The 20,067-nt window shown below is 41.5% G+C and overlaps 1 protein-coding gene across 8 annotated transcripts in view; it reads left to right on the forward strand.

The window, feature by feature from the left end:
* The window catches only part of CALD1 (caldesmon 1), a 226,826-nt gene extending 213,850 nt beyond the window's left edge, over positions 1–12,976 (forward strand). For 6 of the 8 annotated variants that reach the window (XM_081331793.1, XM_081331792.1, XM_081331798.1 and 3 more), the window contains 7 exons: positions 1,726–1,769; positions 1,864–1,942; positions 3,561–3,698; positions 4,138–4,233; positions 6,399–6,479; positions 8,186–8,219; positions 10,399–12,976. In XM_081331793.1, the coding sequence (XP_081187919.1) occupies positions 1,726–1,769; positions 1,864–1,942; positions 3,561–3,698; positions 4,138–4,233; positions 6,399–6,479; positions 8,186–8,219; positions 10,399–10,430 (504 nt within the window). In that variant the 3' untranslated portion in view covers positions 10,431–12,976. Of the gene's footprint in view, positions 1–1,725; positions 1,770–1,863; positions 1,943–3,560; positions 3,699–4,137; positions 4,234–6,052; positions 6,169–6,398; positions 6,480–8,185; positions 8,220–10,398 lie in introns of those variants that run through there. The other 2 variants (XM_081331794.1, XM_081331796.1) reach the window with 2 other exon arrangements.
* The last annotated feature ends 7,091 nt before the right edge of the window (positions 12,977–20,067 follow it).

Genomic DNA, 20,067 nt, shown 5'->3' on the forward strand with positions numbered 1-20,067 from the left:
AGTTGAGATGATGGAAAAAACAAACTTTACTTCTGTTGTGCTGCCCTCTGGTGACTCTGAAAAGCAGCACAACATCATGGTATGGTATTGTCCTCTGGACAATCAATCTAGAGCAGTGATGGCGAACTTTTTAGAGACCGAGTGCCCAAACTGCAACCCAAAACCCACTTAAGTATTGTCAGGTGCTGAGTGGGCGTGGCCCATTGGGTGGGTGTGGCCCATTGGGGGTGTGGCCAATTGGGTGAGCGTGGCCCATTGGTTGGGCATGGCTGTGGTGGTAACAGCAGACTGGGTGGGACTAAAAAGTTCAATCAATCAATTCCAACTTTGTGAGATCTTTTTTTTCCCGTGAGAAGTTGAAATTGATTGATTGATTGAACTTTTTTTTTTGCACATGGCACTGGAGGCCTAAAGCGAAAAGGTTTTATAAAACCCAGCTGAAGGCCTAGGACTGGGGCAACGGCATGCGTGCCCACAGAAAGGGCTGTTCTGTTCCCCCAACAAGGGCTCCGCGTGCCACCTGTGGCACGCGTACCATAGGTTCACCACCATGGATCTAGAGATTCAAGAATTCTTTAATCTTAACATTCCAGTTTGTGACAATTAGGATTTCTCAATTCATTATGCAGTCTATTTTGTTTATGAAATCTTTCCTCTGTATTTTAGAATGGGTTCCTCCTGTCTTGTTTTAAACAAGTTCCCCATCGCATTTTGAATATAATCCCATGGTTCAACACGGATTTTTAATCAGGGTACTAAGGTGGAGTAGTTGATAAGTTTGGGGTTGTATTACAGATAGAACTACGCAATGAGAAGATTAGACAAGAAGCTAGGTGGTTGGGTTTTTCTTTTAAAAAAATAATACTTGGGATTGTGACATTTTTAGAACGGATGGTCGAATTATTTCCTCAGGTTATCTCAGGTAGTTTGATGTTTTTGGCTTCACACTGTTAGTAACTTTTATCAAAGGAGATTTCAAGAACCATCTGCATAATCAGTAATACAGGTGCTAAGAAGAGGCAGCCCTGGTCTAATGTATATGGATAGTTCGAGCAAGATGTGCTACCAACAACATCTGACATCACTTTTTATTCTTCTAACACAGACATGTCAAACCCGCGACGTGACATGACGTCACGCAACGTGTCGGGATGGTTTTTCCATTGCCAGCAATGGGGTGGGTGCGGCTTCTGGATGATGCATCCGGCCTGCTGGCCAGCAGTTTGACACCCCTGTTCTAACATGTAGTTTTGTCACCTGATAAATACTAAAGAGGATGTCAGACTGGGGGGGGGGGGAGAGGGATGTCAGAATGGAGTGATATGCATTTTAGACCCCTACATATTCTTAGAAAAACAAGAACAGAGGGCTGCTTTTTTCAGGTCTTTAACTTTTACATCCGCTTTCATTTCTGGATGGAGGCTGCATGTGGAGTGATTCTGCTTTTCTTTCCTGTCCTGGGGTGACTTTTTAAAGCTACTTATTGCTCTGTTATTTTATTTTTTCTTACAAACTCTGTGACATTTTAGGATCCAAAGTTGGCCCTCAGCGTAAGTGTAGGCCCTGATCCTTCTCTCGATTTCATTGTGCTGTTGCTGTGATGTGTGCTACACACTTGCTATATTTGTTGCGTATATGTAAACCATTGCATTATTTAAACCTCTCCCAGGTTCTGTAATATGTGTAGATGTCCCTTTTATTTTCTTCTCTGCCTCTTTTCTTTAGATAGAAGAACGTGCAGAGTTCTTGAACAAATCCGCCCAGAAGAGGTAAAGAGCTCAAACATAAAGAAAAAAGTTATAATGAAAGTTTAACGTGCAGGATATGAACTGACAAGTCTCTGTCATTTCATTCTTTTCATAGTGGCATGAAACCTACTCACACGACTCCAATTGTCTCCAAGATAGACAGTAGGTTGGAACAATATACCAGCGCAATTGTGGTGAGTGGCTTTCATCTCCTCATGTTCTTCTGATTGATCACTGTGGTCAGGGCAAATCAAAAATTTTTCATAGACCAAGATTTTTTAAAACATGTCATTAAATAACTCTGGAATTCCTTGGAAGAGATGGAGCAATGAATATTTATTCAAGCTTATGAGTTCTGTCCCAATGTATGATGTATAGATTAGCCTGTTGAGTAGGACCCAGAGAGACCCAGCTTTAAGACTGTCTTCAACCATGGAAACTCATTTGGGCCAGTTACCCTCAGTCAACCCAACTTACAAAGATTTTTGCAGGGAGAAATCATATACTGCCTTAAGCTTCTGGGGGTGGCATAGTGGCTCAGTGGTTAAGATGCTGGGCTTGCTGGGTAGAAAGCTGGCAGCGCAGGTTCAAGTCCCCAGCACTATGTGACAAGGTGAGCACCCGTCCTCTCCTCAGCTCCTGCTAACCTAGCAGTTCGAAGCATGCAAATGCAAGTAGATAAACAAGCACCACTTCGGTGGGAAAGTAATAGCACTCCATGACATCATGCTGGCCACATGACCATGGAAATGTCTTTGGATAGCACTGGCTCAATGGCCTTGAAATGGAGATGAGAACCATCCGCTAGAGTCGGCAACGACTAGCAGAATAAAATCTGCCAGGACTCTTACCTTTTTAAGCTTCTGAAGAAAGCTGGCAGCGCAGGTTCAAGTCCCCAGCATTATGTGACAAGGTGAGCACCCGTCCTCTCCTCAGCTCCTGCTAACCTAGCAGTTCAAAGCATGCAAATGCAAGTAGATAAACAAGCACCACTTCGGTGGGAAGGTAATAGCACTCCATGACATCATGCTGGCCACATGACCATGGAAATGTCTTTGGATAGCACTGGCTCAATGACCTTGAAATGGAGATGAGAACCATCCGCTAGAGTCGGCAACGACTAGCAGAATAAAATCTGCCAGGACTCTTACCTTTTTAAGCTTCTGAAGAAAGCTGGCAGCGCAGGTTCAAGTCCCCAGCATTATGTGACAAGGTGAGCACCCGTCCTCTCCTCAGCTCCTGCTAACCTAGCAGTTCAAAGCATGCAAATGCAAGTAGATAAACAAGCACCACTTCGGTGGGAAGGTAATAGCACTCCATGACATCATGCTGGCCACATGACCATGGAAATGTCTTTGGATAGCACTGGCTCAATGGCCTTGAAATGGAGATGAGAACCATCCGCTAGAGTCGGCAACGACTAGCAGAATAAAATCTGCCGGGACTCCTTTACCTTTTTAAGCTTCTGGAGAAAGGTGGGATAAATCAATCAAAGAAATAAAGTATATTTCATTCAAATACCCCATTCACTTAAGTTACCTTCATGGCCTGAGCCTTTGTTTCAGTCTTCCTTTCAGCGGCCTTTGTGTGAAGTGTATTTAAGAGATCAACTTAGGAGGAACTTGGGGAAATGGTTGTGGATTTATTTTGGCCATCTGTTCTTCTGATTGTTGGTTTGTAACTTGGTGAGATTGAGCCAGGCTGTAGCCCAATAGCAGCTGGTAAAGTAAGAGGATGAAATAAGGGGAGGAGGAGGAGAAGAGTGATGGCACATTGGGGCAGCTAGCCTGACTCACCAGTTGCTTCTCGCAGGGCAACAAAGCTGCGAAGGCCGCCAAGCCAGCTGCCTCCGACCTCCCAGTTCCTGCTGAGGGAGTGCGTAACATCAAGAGCATGTGGGAGAAAGGCAATGTGTTTTCATCACCCTCTGGAACGGGGACACCCAATAAGGTACATGTCATCCTTCAGACCTTTCTGCCCTTGTGACTGACTCTGCAGTTCCCAGGTCAGTCAATGCAAGGCCTGAGGGGATTAGTGAAAATGCAGATTCTGAATTTCAAACAGGAAAGGAAGTTTTGCTTTTTGAAAGGTATTTTTTTTAATTCTGTTTCTGAGATGGTGTTTCGCGGAGACACTGCTCTGAGTATTGAAGCTATGATACAAAGCTTTGCCCAACTTTGGCACAAGGGTTCAGGTATTGGCAAACTTTTCAGCCATAGGACTTCGACGTTCTCATACGTGTTCTTGTGAAATTGCACAGATGTTTATGAGATTTAGCACTCTTGCAGACTAAGATGTATAGATTCGGGTGATCAGCTGTTGCAATCTGTAGCGCGGTTAATTCTTACCATGAAGCTTCCAATTCTATTTACAAACAAATGTTCTGCAGGAAACAGCTGGGCTAAAGGTTGGAGTCTCCAGTCGCATCAATGAATGGTTAACTAAGACTCCAGAAAGCAACAAATCAGCTGCTTCAAAACCATCAGTGAGTATTTGCTTCTCTTTTTTTTCCAGTAGTACCATAAAACAAAATAGAAGCTAAAATAACTTTTGCAGGGAAAGAAAGAGAGCTTCAGTATTGTTTTGGTAGATATCACTGGCTTCAGATTTTGGGATGCTCATCCACAGAGGCTTATCTTTATTTCAATAATTTCTTGTCCTTGCCATCATCACTGGTTGATTGCCCAAGCAGTTGACAGAGGAGTTCAGGGTTTTAGTCTAGTGGTGTCTTAGAACAGAACAGGCGAGTAGTCAGCACATCATGGATAATGCAGGATTTGGTGTATATTTGAACCTATTGAAGCAAAGACAAGAAGCAATGGATGGAAACTAATCAAAGAGAGAAGCAATGTAGAACTAAGGAGAAATTTCCTGACAGTTAGAACAATTAATCAGTGGAACAACCTGCCTCCAGAAGCTGTGAACGCTCCAACAGGTTTTTAAGAAGAGATTGGACAGCCATTTGTCTGAAATGGTATAGGGCAGTGGTAGGCAACCTTGGCTCTTTTATGACTCATGGACTTCAACTCCCAGAATTCCTGAGTCATAAAAGAGCCAAGGTTGCCTACCCCTGGTATAGGGTTTCCTGCCTGAGCAGGGGGGGTTGGACTAGAATACAGGTCTGCAACCCGCGGCTCCGGAGCCGCATGTGGCTCTTTCAGCCGTCTCCTGCGGCTCCCAGTCCTCTGCCATGTGCAGTCCCCAAAAAAAAGTGGGACTAAAAAAGTTCAACCAATCAATTCAAATATGCAGGATAAGTGCATATCTCGCCTTGGCTCCACTCTTCAGTCAAACTCTGTTCTGCGCCTGCGCGCATGTACGCGCATGTGCACACATTTTTTGTGGCTCCCAGTTTTTCCTTTTAATTTAATTTAATTTAATTTAATTTAATAATATTTCTATACCGCCCTTCTCCCTGAGGACTCAGGGCGGTTCACAGGGCAAAGTAGAATACAAAATACAAACATTAAAAAAAAATTAAATAATTGCCCAAGTTTAAAACAATTACTATTATAAAACCCCAAAGATAAAATTAAGAATACAAAAAATAAAAACCCCACCAATCCCCATCAGGCTAGGCCGGCTTGTACAAACAAAAACGTCTTGAGAGTGCGACGAAAGGAGCGAAGATCGGGCGCCATCCGGAGCTCTACCGGTAACTGATTCCACAGCTCCGGAGCGCCCACAGAGAAGGATCTCCCCCTGGGGGCCACCAATCGACATTCTCTGGCACCCTGAGGAGGCCCTCTCTGTGGGAACGCACAGGGCGCAGGGAGCTTTTGTGAGGGAACCGGTTCCGAGTGGCTCTTTCACTGTTTCAGGTTGCTGACCCCTGGACTAGAAGACCTCCAAAGTCCCTTCCAACTCTATTATTATTACTATTACTATTATCTTTGTTGTTGTTGTTGATGTTGTTGTTATTCCCTACCATTTTTAAATGATAAAAACCATAATGTGAGAACTCAGTGTTCAGAAGGTTGTCCCTGTGTTGAATTTACCAAGGGCATCCTTACTCAACCTGATGTTCTCCAGCATGTTTAGACCATATTTTTTATAATTTGCAACCAAATGGAAATTGCAACCTACTGTTGGAGCTAAAGTAGTGGTTTAAGATAGCTGTGGCATGGTATCAATCTGCTGTTTCTACGTTCTTCTCTATTCAAAACTAGCAGCCAGATGTTCATAAGCTCAGAGATAAATATTTCATATAAGAAGGCTGGACATTATAAGTGGACTGTAGTAGAATTATTCACAGAAGTGAGTTAATACTAATCTGTCCTTTCTCTCCATTCCTTCTTTCTCAGTCAACTGCTTTCTTCTCTTCCCTCTTTCACCACCATCTTCTTGGCTGGAATTCTCTATATATCTCCGTTGTTCTGTTCTTCTTTTGGATTGACTGTTTGCTTTTAAACTGAGTCAGGTAAATCAGTTTTAAAACTCTTCTGCAACACCATGACCTTCCAGTTCCAGCCCATTTATGTATGTCCAGTTATCTGTGGACCTATTTTTGAAAGAAATTATTTAAAAGTCTCATGCTACTGCCTATGGATTCACCTTTGGGGAAGGTTTGTTTAAATAGCACAAAGTTTAGTATATATTTTTACCCCGTTCTTTGTTTCAAATGCTTGCTTTGTTTTCTTTTGGAAATAGGACTTACGACCTGGAGATGTATCTGGCAAACGCAACCTTTGGGAAAAGCAGTCGGTTGAGAAGACCCCTTCTCCATCAAAGGTGACCACCCCGTCTGTTCCTATTCCATTTTGGGGAGTGGGGTGGTGGTGTAATCTCTGAAGTCCCCTTCAACTGCACTACTGAATTTCACTGACATAATTGCCAAATCTAGAACAATAATGTAGAATAGATCCCAGACTATTTGTATTGTGCTGTTATGTCCTGTCTTTCTATTCCATCGAAGGTGGCTAATAATAGTTGAACAAACATTTAAAATGAAACTTGATTCTAATATAAATTAATCATTAAAGCCTTAGCTGTTTTCTTAATACCAAGGAAGTGGAGGAAACTGGCCAAGAAGGGCATTTAACGCCTGAGAACAATGCATAAGTCCTGCTTCCTTGAGGACACAGGCATTTTCAAAAAGTCCTCTTCTGCAGATGTGAACACTCAGTTTTACAATGGGAGAGACACTCTCTTAGATAGTCAGCTACTATCCCAAGTAGGGGTTTAAAGGTCAATTAAATGTGTTAAATTGTGCTTGGTAAACAGTTGAGATTTCATTATAGGTGTTGTATGAAACTCCTGTATGAACTTATGAACTTTGTACTGGTTAGTGATCTAGGTCAGGGCTTTTCAACCAGTGGTACGGGTACCACCTGTGGTACATTGGCACCTGGCAGGTGGTACGCGACCATGCTAGAAAAGTGGTAGCGGGGGAGGGGAATGAGCTGAACCGGTGGCAGCACCGCACAAGCCTGAGCTGGATGGCTGGAGCTGCAGGGCTTGCTCCCAGAAGAATCTCTGATCAGCTGGAATGTTGCAGCATCTCCAGGCTCTTGTGATTTACATTCAGATGCTTGGCAACTGATTCATATTTATGATGGTCACAGTGTCCCAGGGTCATGTGAAGTGACCAAAACCTGCTGCAACCACCCCACAGATGGGGAGGGAATAAAAACAAAACACCCCCCCACCCCACCCGCACTGCCAATCCTCAACAGAAATGCTCACAACAATGAAAACCTCGGATAGGAGGAAGAGTGCCGCCAGGCAGGCAGGCAGGCAGGTGTCTTGCTCGGCTGTGGCTTGGGGGGGGTGTACTTTTTCAGTGCCATTGTAACTTCGAACAGTCACTAAGCAAACTGTTGTAAGTCGAGGACTTTCTGTACTTCATCACTTTTTTCCTTTTTTTCCCTTTTTTTTGGTCATCAAGTTTTTGACACCTTGCTAGGCAACTGGTGGTACTCGGATGCTGCCATATCCTAAAAGTGGTACAATGGGTGAAAAGGTTGAAAAGCCCTGATCTAGGTGCCCCATTTTCATCAATTGCAACATTTTCTTATTTTTCAAAGACAATCCTATGTAAAGTATATTGCAGTAGTCTAGCAAGATGAAATAAAGGCATAACTGTCCTCAGATGTGATAATTCACAAAGACCCAGCTGTGCACTAGGTGGAATTGTGCAGACATGCTTCTCATCAGAGATGTCATCTATGAATCTAGTAACAACTGAGGATCCTCCAACTGTTTATTTACAAAGACATCCAGCCCACAAAGGGGAACTGATCAATAGACAAGCCTATTATGGTTTATTTTATTTATTTATTTATCTCTCATTAATTGCATTCTTTGTACACCACATCCACATCGTTAAGATCTACCAACCAAAAAAATAAAAATAAAAAATAAAAAACCAGTATTTACTGCTAATAAACACTTTATGTTTCTGTAACCTTTTTTTAATTTCTCTTTTTTTGAATCAGGTCACAGCAGCAGGAAGGAAGCTGGAGACCAATGGTAAGCAAAAGTGAGCATTTCAGTGTTTGGGATCAGATGTGGCATGAACACGGGGCCCAAGCCTCAATTTTGGAATAATATTAATAGGATTGTCAGACAGTCTCCCCTCCCCAGTGGCAAATGGGGCTCTTCGGCTGGAATCTGTAAGAGGCAAACAGCAGATCATTCAGTTTCCTGGCTAGTTTCAAAGCCTCTGAAGATGTGAGCTACCCATTGAATATTATATTGTTCTTCCTATTGTCCTCTTTATTGTTGCTGTATCTTTGACTCATTTTGACACCCTTTTATGTAGTATTCCTGCTGTCTTTTCTTTCTTGCCCTCCAACATGGGGTAAATTTGCCTGTGAATTGGCTCACCTATCACATGAAGCTATGATTGGCTTGGCCATAGGTGAATAAACTATCATTAGATGGGTTTGCTCAACAGGATCCAATGTCATAACCATGGTTTGCATACAGCAGTGTCTGGATCCATTTATAAACAAGAATCTAGCCAAGCACTTTATGGGTTAATGTAAGATATATCATGGTCTTTCTGTTCACATTCCTGGCCACTATGAAGAAACAATTACTTTTATTTCCTTCCTGTTCAGCACCTTGTTTGTCTAATTAAGCATCTCCAACTTCAGTAGGAATTAATGAGCCTTTTGAAATCTTTTAAATTTATTTATTTATTTATTTATTAAACTTATATACCGCCCTTCTCCCGTAGGACCCAGGGCGGTTCACAAGGCAATTAAAACAACATTACAATACAAAAATTAATAACAATTAAAATAGATTAAATTTAAATGGTCCTCTGCAGGATCCATTTCTTTTCAGGCATTATACCAGTACTGAGATATACTTACTTAACGAAGAATAAGCTGATTCAAACCCAATTTTGCAGCTCAATATATTAAAAGATTGCATTCCATATGAATGAGGAGGTAAAATTTGAGCTGGGAGCAGTAAAAAGTATGGACCCTTTAAACACTAGGTTTAACTAATTTGTCTTTTGAAAAGAAGCTATCAGTGGGTATTCTTTCAAAGATAGTTAAGACTGAACCTATTGGAAATCAAAATCACATGAAATATTAGTACTACTTTATAAATCCTTAGTAAGACCACACATGGAATACTGCATCCAGTTTTGGTCACCACATTACAAAAAGATGTTGAGACTTTGGGAAAAAGTTTAAAGAAGAGCAATTAAGATGACTAAGGTCCTGGAGAAAAAAAAAACATATGAAGAACAATTGCAGGAATTAGGTATGTCTAGTCTAGGGAATGCGGTGGCTCAGTGGGTTAGGACGCTGAGCTTGTCAATCAGAAGGTCAGCAGTTTGGCGGGTCGAATCCCGAGTGCCGCGTAGCAGAGTGAGCGCCTGTTACTCGTCCCAGCTTCTGCCAACCTAGCAGTTCGAAAGCACGTAAAAAATGCAAGTAGAAAAATAGGGACCACTACGGTGGGAAGGTAACAGCGTTCCGTGCGCCTTTTGCGTCTAGTCATGCCGGCCACATGACCACGGAGACGTCCTCGGACAAGCGCTGGCTCTTCGGCTTTGAAACGGAGATGAGCACCGGCCCCTGGAGTCGGAAACGACTAGCACGCATGTGCGTGGGAACCTTTACCTTTACCTTTAGTCTAGGGAAAAGAAGGACTCAGGGTGACATGATAGCAGTATTCCAGTATCTGATGGGCTGCCACAAAGAAGAGAGAGTCAAGCTATTCTCCAAAGCACCAGAAGGCAAGACAAGAAACAATGGATGGAAACTAATCAAGGAGAGAAGCAATCAGGAATTAAGGAGAAACTTCCTAACAGTGAGAACACTTAACCAGTGGAGCAGCTTCCCTTCAGACGTTGTGGGTCCTTCATTACTGGAGATTTTTAAGAAAAGACTCAACAGTCACCTGTCTGAAATAGTACAGAGTCTACTGCTTGAGCAGGAGGTTGGACTAAAAAACCCCCAAGGTCCCTTCCAGTTCTATTCTGGTTCTGATTCTTCTAGATTGTGTTTTCTGATTCTTCTAGATTGTGGAGAATGAGCAAGAAAGAAAGCTGGTATAGTCCTTAAAATCTGATTTTAGCATTGCAACCTAAGCAAATCCTTGGACAAGTAGGGGTTTTCCAACTAAGCCCCCAAATGATGACATTTCTGGTGATTTGAGGCAACTCCACCACTTTTCTTTCTTTTAGCAGGTTTGAGACAATTTGAAAAGGAGCCTTAAGGAAGCCGCCAATTACGCTGGACCAATTCGCTTTTCAAAAACAGAAGTGCTAAATTTGTCCTCTTCTTTTTATATATATTTATGTTTGTTTTTGTTGGTTTATTGAGGGGGGGCGGGGGGTTGGCTGCATTATCCCAGTTTTTAAGGAAACCATGTATATTAGCACTGTATTTAATATTCAGTCTTAAAACATTTGTCTTAATAGTAGTGCCTTGTAACAAGAGCCTTATTCCTCAAAGAAATCCATGCTGTGAAAGAGAGACACTTCTACTGAAGAAGTCTAACAAACTGTGTCCAGACTAGAAACATTCAACATGTAGGAGAGGGACATATGCTGTGCACACCTTCCACTTGTGAGTCCTATCCCAAACACAGGGCCAGGATAGGCAGAACACAGGCTGGTTCATTCACAAGCAAAGCACCTGATCAGTGGGCCCTCAAGAGTCCAGGCAGAGTCAACCTCTTTGCTACTATTGACTTATTGTTGACTTGAGTGTAGAAAGGTTTGGTATAATTCCCTAAGCCTATCGTGGTCCATAGAACACTATATGAAAGGTTCACCATCTTTGATGGTCCACCACCTTTGATAGAATGGTGGCCTTCTCCCCCTTTGCGTTCGGGCATCATATCACAGATTAAGAGGATGCCACATATGTTGTTTGTGGAGTGGCTAATCCATCGCTTACATTTTGCTTGGGACATACCTGTAAGTGGAGGGCATCTTCTCCATCCATAAGGTCATATGCAGAGCCAAGGAGTCTTACTTTCCATGAAAGGAAAGTATGGGAGATGCAAGGAATGGGGCTCTATGGATCCCACACAAATATCCTTCCCATACCTAAGTGAGATGGGCCCCATTTTTTTCTCCTTTCAGCACTTTAGAGTAAGGCATGGAAGAAACATGCTGAGTTGGCCATTTCCTTCCGTAACTAGTCCATAATGAGTTAGCATCATCAATACAACTTTCATAGTTTTAAGTAGCATTCCCCACCCCCCTGCTCCCTTTGGTAACTTATAGTTAATACCTTGAATTTGGACAATGGCAATCAGCAGTGGTACTGATAATGTATCTCTCTCCTTTTTGTTTGTATTTTTAAAAAAAATAGTTAACAGTTTTAGAATATATACATTTCGCTTTTTCTAAATGTTATGTATAAGGCACTACTAATGATAGAAGGCTTTTAATACTTATTTACTTCATTTAGCTATAAACGTACATAACTAGCCAATATCACAACTTTGTGTTTTTTTTAAAGAATACACACCTTTTATATTAATATTCCATAATTGCCATGAGGGACATGGCAAGAGAAGTATTAGATTTTTTAAAAAATAATAATAATAATAAGATGAGCGAATAAAATTATAGTTTTAAAGAGGGAAGAAAAAAAAGCTTTAGGTCATAGGTCACATGTATAAAACAATATAGCTAATTTATATAGAACTACCATAATTACCACACAAGAAATACATGCACACGCGCTGTTGGGTATCTTTCTTTCCACTTTGTTGCACACTGATTTTGCTTTTTATCAGGTCTGTATACACGTCTCACATTCTCGCTTTAGAAAACAAAAAGGGCACCATCCTTCCTATAGCCATACAATTCTGTGCACAAGTATAGTAGCCCTTGGCCCTAGGTCAGGGGTAGGCAACCTGGGCTCTTTTATGACTCGTGGACTTCAACTCCCAGAATTCCTCAACCAGCTGAATTCTGGGAGTTGGGAGTCCACGAGTCATAAAAGAGCCAAGGTTGCCTACCCCTGGGATAGGTGCACTAACCAAGGAGGGCAGAGGGTCACTTTCTCTAGCCCAGCTGGTATCTTCCAGATGCATTGGAAATCTGAGGAGTTACAATCCCAACACATCTGGAAAATCTCATGTTGGGAAGGGCTAGATGCCCTTCAGCCTTCTCCCTGCCTTCTCAAGGAGTCCAAAGCTAGAGAACAAGCACTTGCTGAATTCCAGGCAATGAGGAAGAAGGCTTCATTTGAACCCAAAAGCCTCTTCCAGAGAGGACTATCTGTTGTGTCTCAGTCACTTCACCCCAAGTCTTTAACATCCATATTATTTGACCTGTACATAGTAAACCATAAACTTTTTTTAAGTAAGTTTGAATTTACAAATCACATGATGATTGGGTTTTTTGTTTTTTTTACACCATACTTTGGGTGGAGTGAAGTGAGCTTTATTTAAAATTTATAGCCCACTCCAAATGCAACAATAGCTTGAGAATGGTTAATTTCTGTATACAGGTTTACATTTTTATTGCAGCTGTTTGTCCTTTTTAGTTTTTTTTTTAAGCGGTTAAGATGGAATAGCGGTATCCAGGCTCCATTGCTTTTTGTGAATCATCAAGTTTACATAATGAATTTCACTGGGGCTTACCGGCTGGATCAGAATCATAAAAGAAGAAGTCTTGGGTCTGTTTGTGGTTTGGCTGTTTATTTTTTTAAATACACTTTGGAATCCTTACATCTGAATACCTACCATAAAACCAGTATGCTGAATTTGTAATTCACAATAAATGGAGTTTGTCTGCCAGATGGATGGAGTGATTTTCTTTCTCAACCAGGGCTTTTGCATGCCATTAGGCTCATGACATCACCTTCATGTTTGTCTTGCATCTTCAGTTACTCTGTCTGACAAAAACACCACTTTGGTGCAATTACGCTGTACTGTTCATTCACTTTGTGTTCAATTTTTATTCATTCAGGCCCATTCATACTTGTCTCCGTTCTTGTTTTTACCCACAAACAAGTAATAGCAATAGCACTTAGACTTATATACCGCTTCACAGTGCTTTATGACTGCAATTTCTGCCTGAAGCCCTTGCGGTCATAAGTTGAATCAGACCCAATTTTATGACAATTTTTATGGCATAAGGTCATTAAGTGAATCACAGTTGTTATCAAGCAAATCCAGCTTCCCCAATGGACATTTTTGCTAGAAATTTTTGCAAATCATGATCATACGATCATAGGATGGTACAATCAGTCATAAATGCGAACTGGCTGCCAAGTAACCAAACTACATTAATGTGACTGGGGGAGGGGGGAGGGAGGGTGATGCAACAGTTGTAAGTGCAAATACAGTTTGTAAGTCATTTTTCCCAAGGCCGTTTTAACTTTGAACCATTGTGAAACAAATGGTCACAAGTTGAGGACTACCTCTACCTCTTAAGTAACCCTTTCCTCCTGCATTCGATTTACTATCATGTTTCTCTTGATAGATTTGCCTCTCACTTGTGTACTGTAATGTAGGCCAGGACACTCATATGCAACCATTTTTGCTTCTTTCAGCATTCCTTCCTTTATTGTCTTCTATCAACATTTGCACATGCAGTATTAAACAGTTTCCAGTTCCCTCTTTTAAATTTTCTGCCAGAATACACAAATTCATTTCCTTGTTCTAGTACTTCACCATTTACGTATGCATTCATTGTTCCTATTTTTCTGGTCAAATGAAACTACCTGCGTCTTTAGGGCATTTATTTTCAGATCTACACTCTTTTTGCTATACATTATCTTGGAGGCCCACACAGTTTCCAGCATATCACCAAGTAGAAGGTGCATGCACAAGACTAACTAGCGACCTTCTTTTGCCAAGGATGAAATTCTGTATGGAGAAGCAAGTAAGGCTTAAAGTGGCAAAGCTGAGGCCTGCAACCAGTTAGGAACCACACCCCATTTGTAGCAATAAATAGGCATCTAAATCAGCTTGACAAACACATGACTGTTTCCCCAGAGTGAAGGTGGATGGTTCTAGGTCGGGTAGGCAACCTTGGCTCTTTTATGAATCATGGCCTTCAACTCCCAGAATTCCTGAGCCAGCATGGCTCAGCTTGGAAACCTCTCCCTTTCCCCTCAGCATGGCTGGCTCAGGAATTCTGGGAGCTGAAGGCCATGAGTCATAAAAGAGCCAAGGTTGCCTACCCCTGACCTAGAACCATCCACCTTCACTCTGGGGAAACAGTCATGTGTTTGTCAAGCTGATTTAGATGCCTATTTATTGCTACAAATGGGGTGTGGTTCCATTCTAGATGAATGGAATTCCTACATTTTGGGGGCCAATTATCCAATATCTTAGTAACTGAATTTAAATGTGTAATCTTATGTTTGATGGCAACCGCAAGAATAAGACAAGGAAAATGCATTAGAACTTACATTTTTTATTTTTTAATTTTTTAAAAATAGCACAATATCCATTTCCAACAGGTACGAATTCAAGCAAGCACATTCAAATAAATTCTGCACCATAAAGCCACCAACCAATGAGAATGACAATTGGATACTTTTTAAATTTCACTGTGGAAAATGTTGTAGATATGACATGGATTTTCAGGGGACAATTAAGCGCAGACTTCCATTCATCCCTCTTCCTTATTCTCCCGCAAGTCTAGTTTGGAGAAAATATTTCCTTTTGAATGCACCTAACAAATGATAATAGAAAAAATTTCCTTGTTCCAAAGGCATAGGTCTCCAATGTCCTATTTTATTTACAACTTGGTGCTCTTTCCAGAAACTCAACAGTGTATGTGACTATTCTAGTTCTAATTCTTACATCTCGAAAGTTGTGGGTTACACTTGAATTATTAGCAACTGGTTGGTCTGGCTCTTAAGACGATTATAATCGTAACCAAGATATAATCATATATGTTTTATATTAGTGCACGTTAATCATAATATAATCATACTTTTACAGCCTATTTGGAATCCAAATCTTTCTTCTCTATGCATGTAATCTTTCTCCATGCTGTATCTTTACAAGCTGGTTTCACAGAATCTGGAAGTGCTGTTTAAAATATTATTTAAACATCATTTATTGAAAAAGCACTAGCTGAGTTCTTACACCATACTAAATCATTGTAATTTATAACCCACGGTGGGTGAGCAAATACAACATGCTAAGCTTCGAACAATCAAGCTACGTTATTACTTAACACAGGGGTGGCCAATCTTGACTGGGAGTGGGTCATGCTTAATGTGTTTTGGGTACGAGGGTTACGATGGATGATGTCATTATACAAAGAAGATGGGGACTATGTTTTCTCCTCCCCCCTTTTGTGTTTTGCATTGGATATGGACTCATTCTCTTTATTTAAAAAATACTATATTAGGTGTACAGTGTTTAAGATTTCCTCTATAGTATATGGTGCTGCAGCACTTAAAATTCAGTTCCAAAAAGATGCACGGGAGATGGTGTAGTTGCAACATAGCTGTGAAGAGCCACAGAAATGGCCCCGGGCAGTGGGCCCTTGCAAGTACCTGCTGATAGCTCCAAGACTGACACCTTACCTTTGCTGACCAGCCACTCTGTGTGTGCTGTCCCTTTCTGCCTCCTAGGAAGATGGTTTAGTCAAGTTTTGCCAAGGCCGTTCCAGCCGCTCTCGGGCCCCGTTGAAGGAACGAACTGAAGTGCCGCTCTCCGATTCTCGTTCTCTATGCTGGGCAAACTCCCATCGCCTCTCGTGGAGGCATACCGGGCGGCTCTGGTGTTCCCCAGCTTGTATTCTTTTGGCTCTGACATGCCTTAACTGGGCTTGTTTCGACGCCCGGATAAGTACAAAAGATGCAGGGCTGCACGAACACGTGAGCGATTGGGTCACTTTGGAAAAGCATGGACTTGCTGGTTTATGGAAGATCATCACTGTGGAAAGGACTTCCTTCAAAGGGCTCAGAGCAGAGGCAAGGAAAGCCAGTGCTAGCTAGAAGGGGTTAGACCTGGACAGAGGTAGATTGAGTTCAAGGCCTGGCTTGGCCCCTCTGGCAGTTCACATTGTTTCCGAGGCTAACCTTGGAGGCTTTCCGGGTGGCTCAGAAAAGGCGGCCTATGGATACAATTAACAGAGTGTTCCTCATTCACACAGCGGCTATGGCCATTGGGAGACTTGAGATAACAGGTTAGGGATCAATCTGATGGGGAAAATCGATCTAGTGAGGGCTAGGAGTCGGAAACGTCTTGGTGAGTGGACGTCAATCAATCAGTCCTGGTTCACCCATAAGAAGCTAATGAGGTCAGTTAAGGCAGGAGGACTCCCCCGCTGATTGACATGATTTATGGTTAAGTCTCCAGGGGTTCAGTGGCCTCCAAATAATGCTTTTCTGATGGCCACTTAATTGAAGCTTTAAAGATGCATGTGCATTTAAAAAATACAGCCTCAGTTTTTGGATTGTGCTACAGGTTTTCTGAAGAAAGAAAAAAAACAAAAGTTGGCTTAGCTGGATCACCATCCAAGAGATGAATACAGGTAGTCCTCGATTTACAGCCACTCACTTAGTGACTTTTCGAAGTTACAACAGCGTTGGAAAAAGTGACCTACGATGAGTTTTCACACTTAATGACGGTTGCAGCATCCCCATGGTGAGGTGATCAAAATTCAGACGTATAGCAACTGGTGTGTATTTTTGACAGCTGCAGTGTCCTTGGATAATGTGATCACCATTTGCCACCTTCCCAGCCAGCTTCTGACAAGCAAAGCCAACGGGGGAAGTCAGGTTTGCTTAACGGCTGATTCACTTAACAACTATGGAAAGGAAGGTCGTCAAATGGGGCAAAACTCACCTAACAACTATCTTGTTCGGCAACAGAAATTTTGGGCTCAATTGTGGTTGTAAGTTGAGAACTCCCTATAGCAAAAAGGCCATTTATAAAGGTAATTGTGTCATAATCCTGCTCTTCTTAGTAGAGTAATAAATAGGAAGTGCAGAATTCTTTTTAAGCTGTTTGAAGCCTCTCTGTGTGAAGCACCCAGATAATACAGAAGTTCTGACAATAATTATTGATAAATATTTGCGGTTAGTGCTTAGGTGGTAATTCGCTTTATCCTGATTTCTGAAATTGCTTTGCTCATTAACTCAAATTGCCCATTCATGACAACGTAACAATAAACATTTTAGAGTATGAATGGATGAATGTGAAAATTCTTTCCAGAGACAGTGGGATAGATAGGAGTCAGGCAAAAAAAACTGCAAAAAAAATGGGGTCAGCTGAGAAGTGGAAAATCAAAAAAGGTTGCCAAGAAGCCTCCATGGGGTGTTGTGACCTCTAAATGTGTTAAACATAAATGTAAATGTGCTAAGTTTGCTAAAAGTTGCAAGTTTTAACAACCTGCAGGAATCAGGGAGAGATTTGGCACACTTGACTTTTCTTACTGGATTTTTAAATTCCAGTCTCCAGATTTTTGAGAAGTTTCCTCTTTTGAATTAACTGTGACTGTATTAGATCCAGCTGGCACTTTGTGTTTCCCTGTGGAGGTGTCTGAAATTAACATTAATTATGGTCCTTTCCAGTTTCTTCCATAAGAATTACTTCTTGCAATTCATTTTAGTACTATTTAGGATTAAATCTAGGATTAACTCCCTCTGGATGGTTCCAAAATGAACTCTTCTAAGGAGCAATCATTGTAGGTGTTTGGTACCAATGTACAAATGTCAATTATAAATCAAGCATTTTGTATTTGTACCCTGGCATAAAACTTAAGTATGCCAGACAGATGACTTATGTTGTGATGTTCTAGCCATGCATTTCATCGTTTGCCCCATTTAACAATAATCGTTTAGGGTTTCCAGAAATCTGGTTTCGTTGTTGTTGTTGTTGTTGTTATTATTATATTATATTATTATTATTATTATTATTATTATTATTATTATTATTATTATTATTATTATTATTATTATTATTATTATTATTATTATTATTATTAATTTGGTTTATATACTGCCCTATTCCCGAAGGACTCAGGGCGGTTTACAGGGCAAAATTTAAAAACAATACAGTATAAAATTAAAATAAAATTAAATTAAGTATAGCCCCAAAAAATTAAAATCACAATTTAAAATCATTAAAACCCCTCAGTCCAGGCCAGATAGCTCAAAGAGCCAGGTTTTTAGGTCCTGGTGAAACAAACGAAGGTCGGGGGCAGTCCGGAGTTCCGTTGGCAGTTGATTCCATAGGGCAGGCGCGCCCACAGAGAACGCCCTCCCCCTGGGGATTGCCCGCTGGCAATCCTTGACCGGCGGTACCCCGAGGAGGCCCTCCCTGTGGGAGCGCACAGGACGATGGGAAATTGACGCTGGCAGCAGGTGCTCCCTCAGATAATCCGGACCCATGTTGTGACGTTTGCCTGAATATCCAAGTCAGGATAATTGAAAGCCCCATTATTATATAAAAAAAAATCTTTCCTGATTTTTTTTTCTCCATTTGAAGATTACCTTCAAGTCTGCTGATACAAAGGTGTTAAATAGTGGGTTCTTTGGTGCAGGAATGAAGACGCGGAACAGAGTACAGGATAACATTGTTTATTTTGTGCTGGAACTGTACTGAGGAAATGTCTGCAACTAGCCGCAATATATAGTCTAGCCCAGGAGTCTTCAAACCTGGCCCTTTTATGACTTGTAGACTTCAACTCCCAGAATTCCTCAGCCAGGCACTCTGGCTGAGGAATTCTGGGAGTTGAAGTCCACAAATCATAAAAGGGCCAAGTTTGAAGACCCCTGGTCTAGCCCCTAGGCGGCAGCCAATAGGTTTGAATCAACCATTGCTGCCTGGAGATAGCCAACTGCAGCACAGGAGACTTGTAGTCTGGGTTGCTGGAGTACATAAACCCAGTACATAACAAGAGGTATCAGCTGATACAGTTCTACAGATAAATTATTGAGTCTGTCATTTATACTTCAGTAACTGTCTGCTTTGGCACAGCAAACAAACAGGACAGGTACAGACTCCAATGAATAGTAAGGACTGCAGAAAAAAACAATTGCATCCAGCCTGCCTTCCATTGAGGACCGGTATATTGCATGGGTCAGAAAGAGAGCTGAGAAGACAGCTTCAGACCCCTAGCATCCTGGACATAAACTATTTCAACTTCTCCCCTCAGGATGACGCTATAGAGCATTGCATGTCAAAACAACTAGACAGGGACAGTTTTTCCTCCTCAGGCCATCAATCTGCTGAACACCTAATTTTCACAGCACCGGCTTATGCGTAAACATAATTATCCATGTAGTAGGATTGTATTGCTTTTATCCTCCTCATCTTCTCATCTTTCCTGCTACCTTCTCCTATCGGTATCTTATGATTTATCACTTGTTTGTATCTTATGATTTATGATTGCCTTATGATTTATGATCTATGGCTGTTTATATGTGCATTGAGAGCTTATGCACCGGAGACAAATTCCTTGTGTGTCCAGTCACATGTGGCCAATAAAGAATATTCCAATTCCAATTCTATTGAGTCAGAGAGGTAGAAATGTATCCTACGTCTAATTTACTTTTGTGGTTTTGCTTTAATTCCTTCATAATTAAGCCTCCACTTTGCACAGGTTGTCTGGATTCAGTGGGGATTCAGCCTCACAAGATAGCGGTGGATAGGTCAGTTTGCATAACTATAACATCCATGAAAATAACTGAGCATGCTTGCAATGTGCAATTTGGGAAGGATTGGATGGAAACACCCTTCAGCCTTACAGTAATATGAGGACTTTGGGATTCTGGTACTGTTCTCCTATCCCTTTCCATCTTCACCTAGTGGGTTGTATGGGATTTAGAATAAGAAAAACACACATGAGCATATCAGATAGTCAATTTCCTATTTTACTGTAAGCTTGCAGTTGCCCTGGGATTTTGGTTAAGAG

The sequence above is a fragment of the Vipera berus genome (genome assembly GCF_964194415.1).
Source record: "Vipera berus genome assembly, chromosome: 6".
In the NCBI taxonomy this organism is placed as follows: domain Eukaryota; kingdom Metazoa; phylum Chordata; class Lepidosauria; order Squamata; family Viperidae; genus Vipera; species Vipera berus.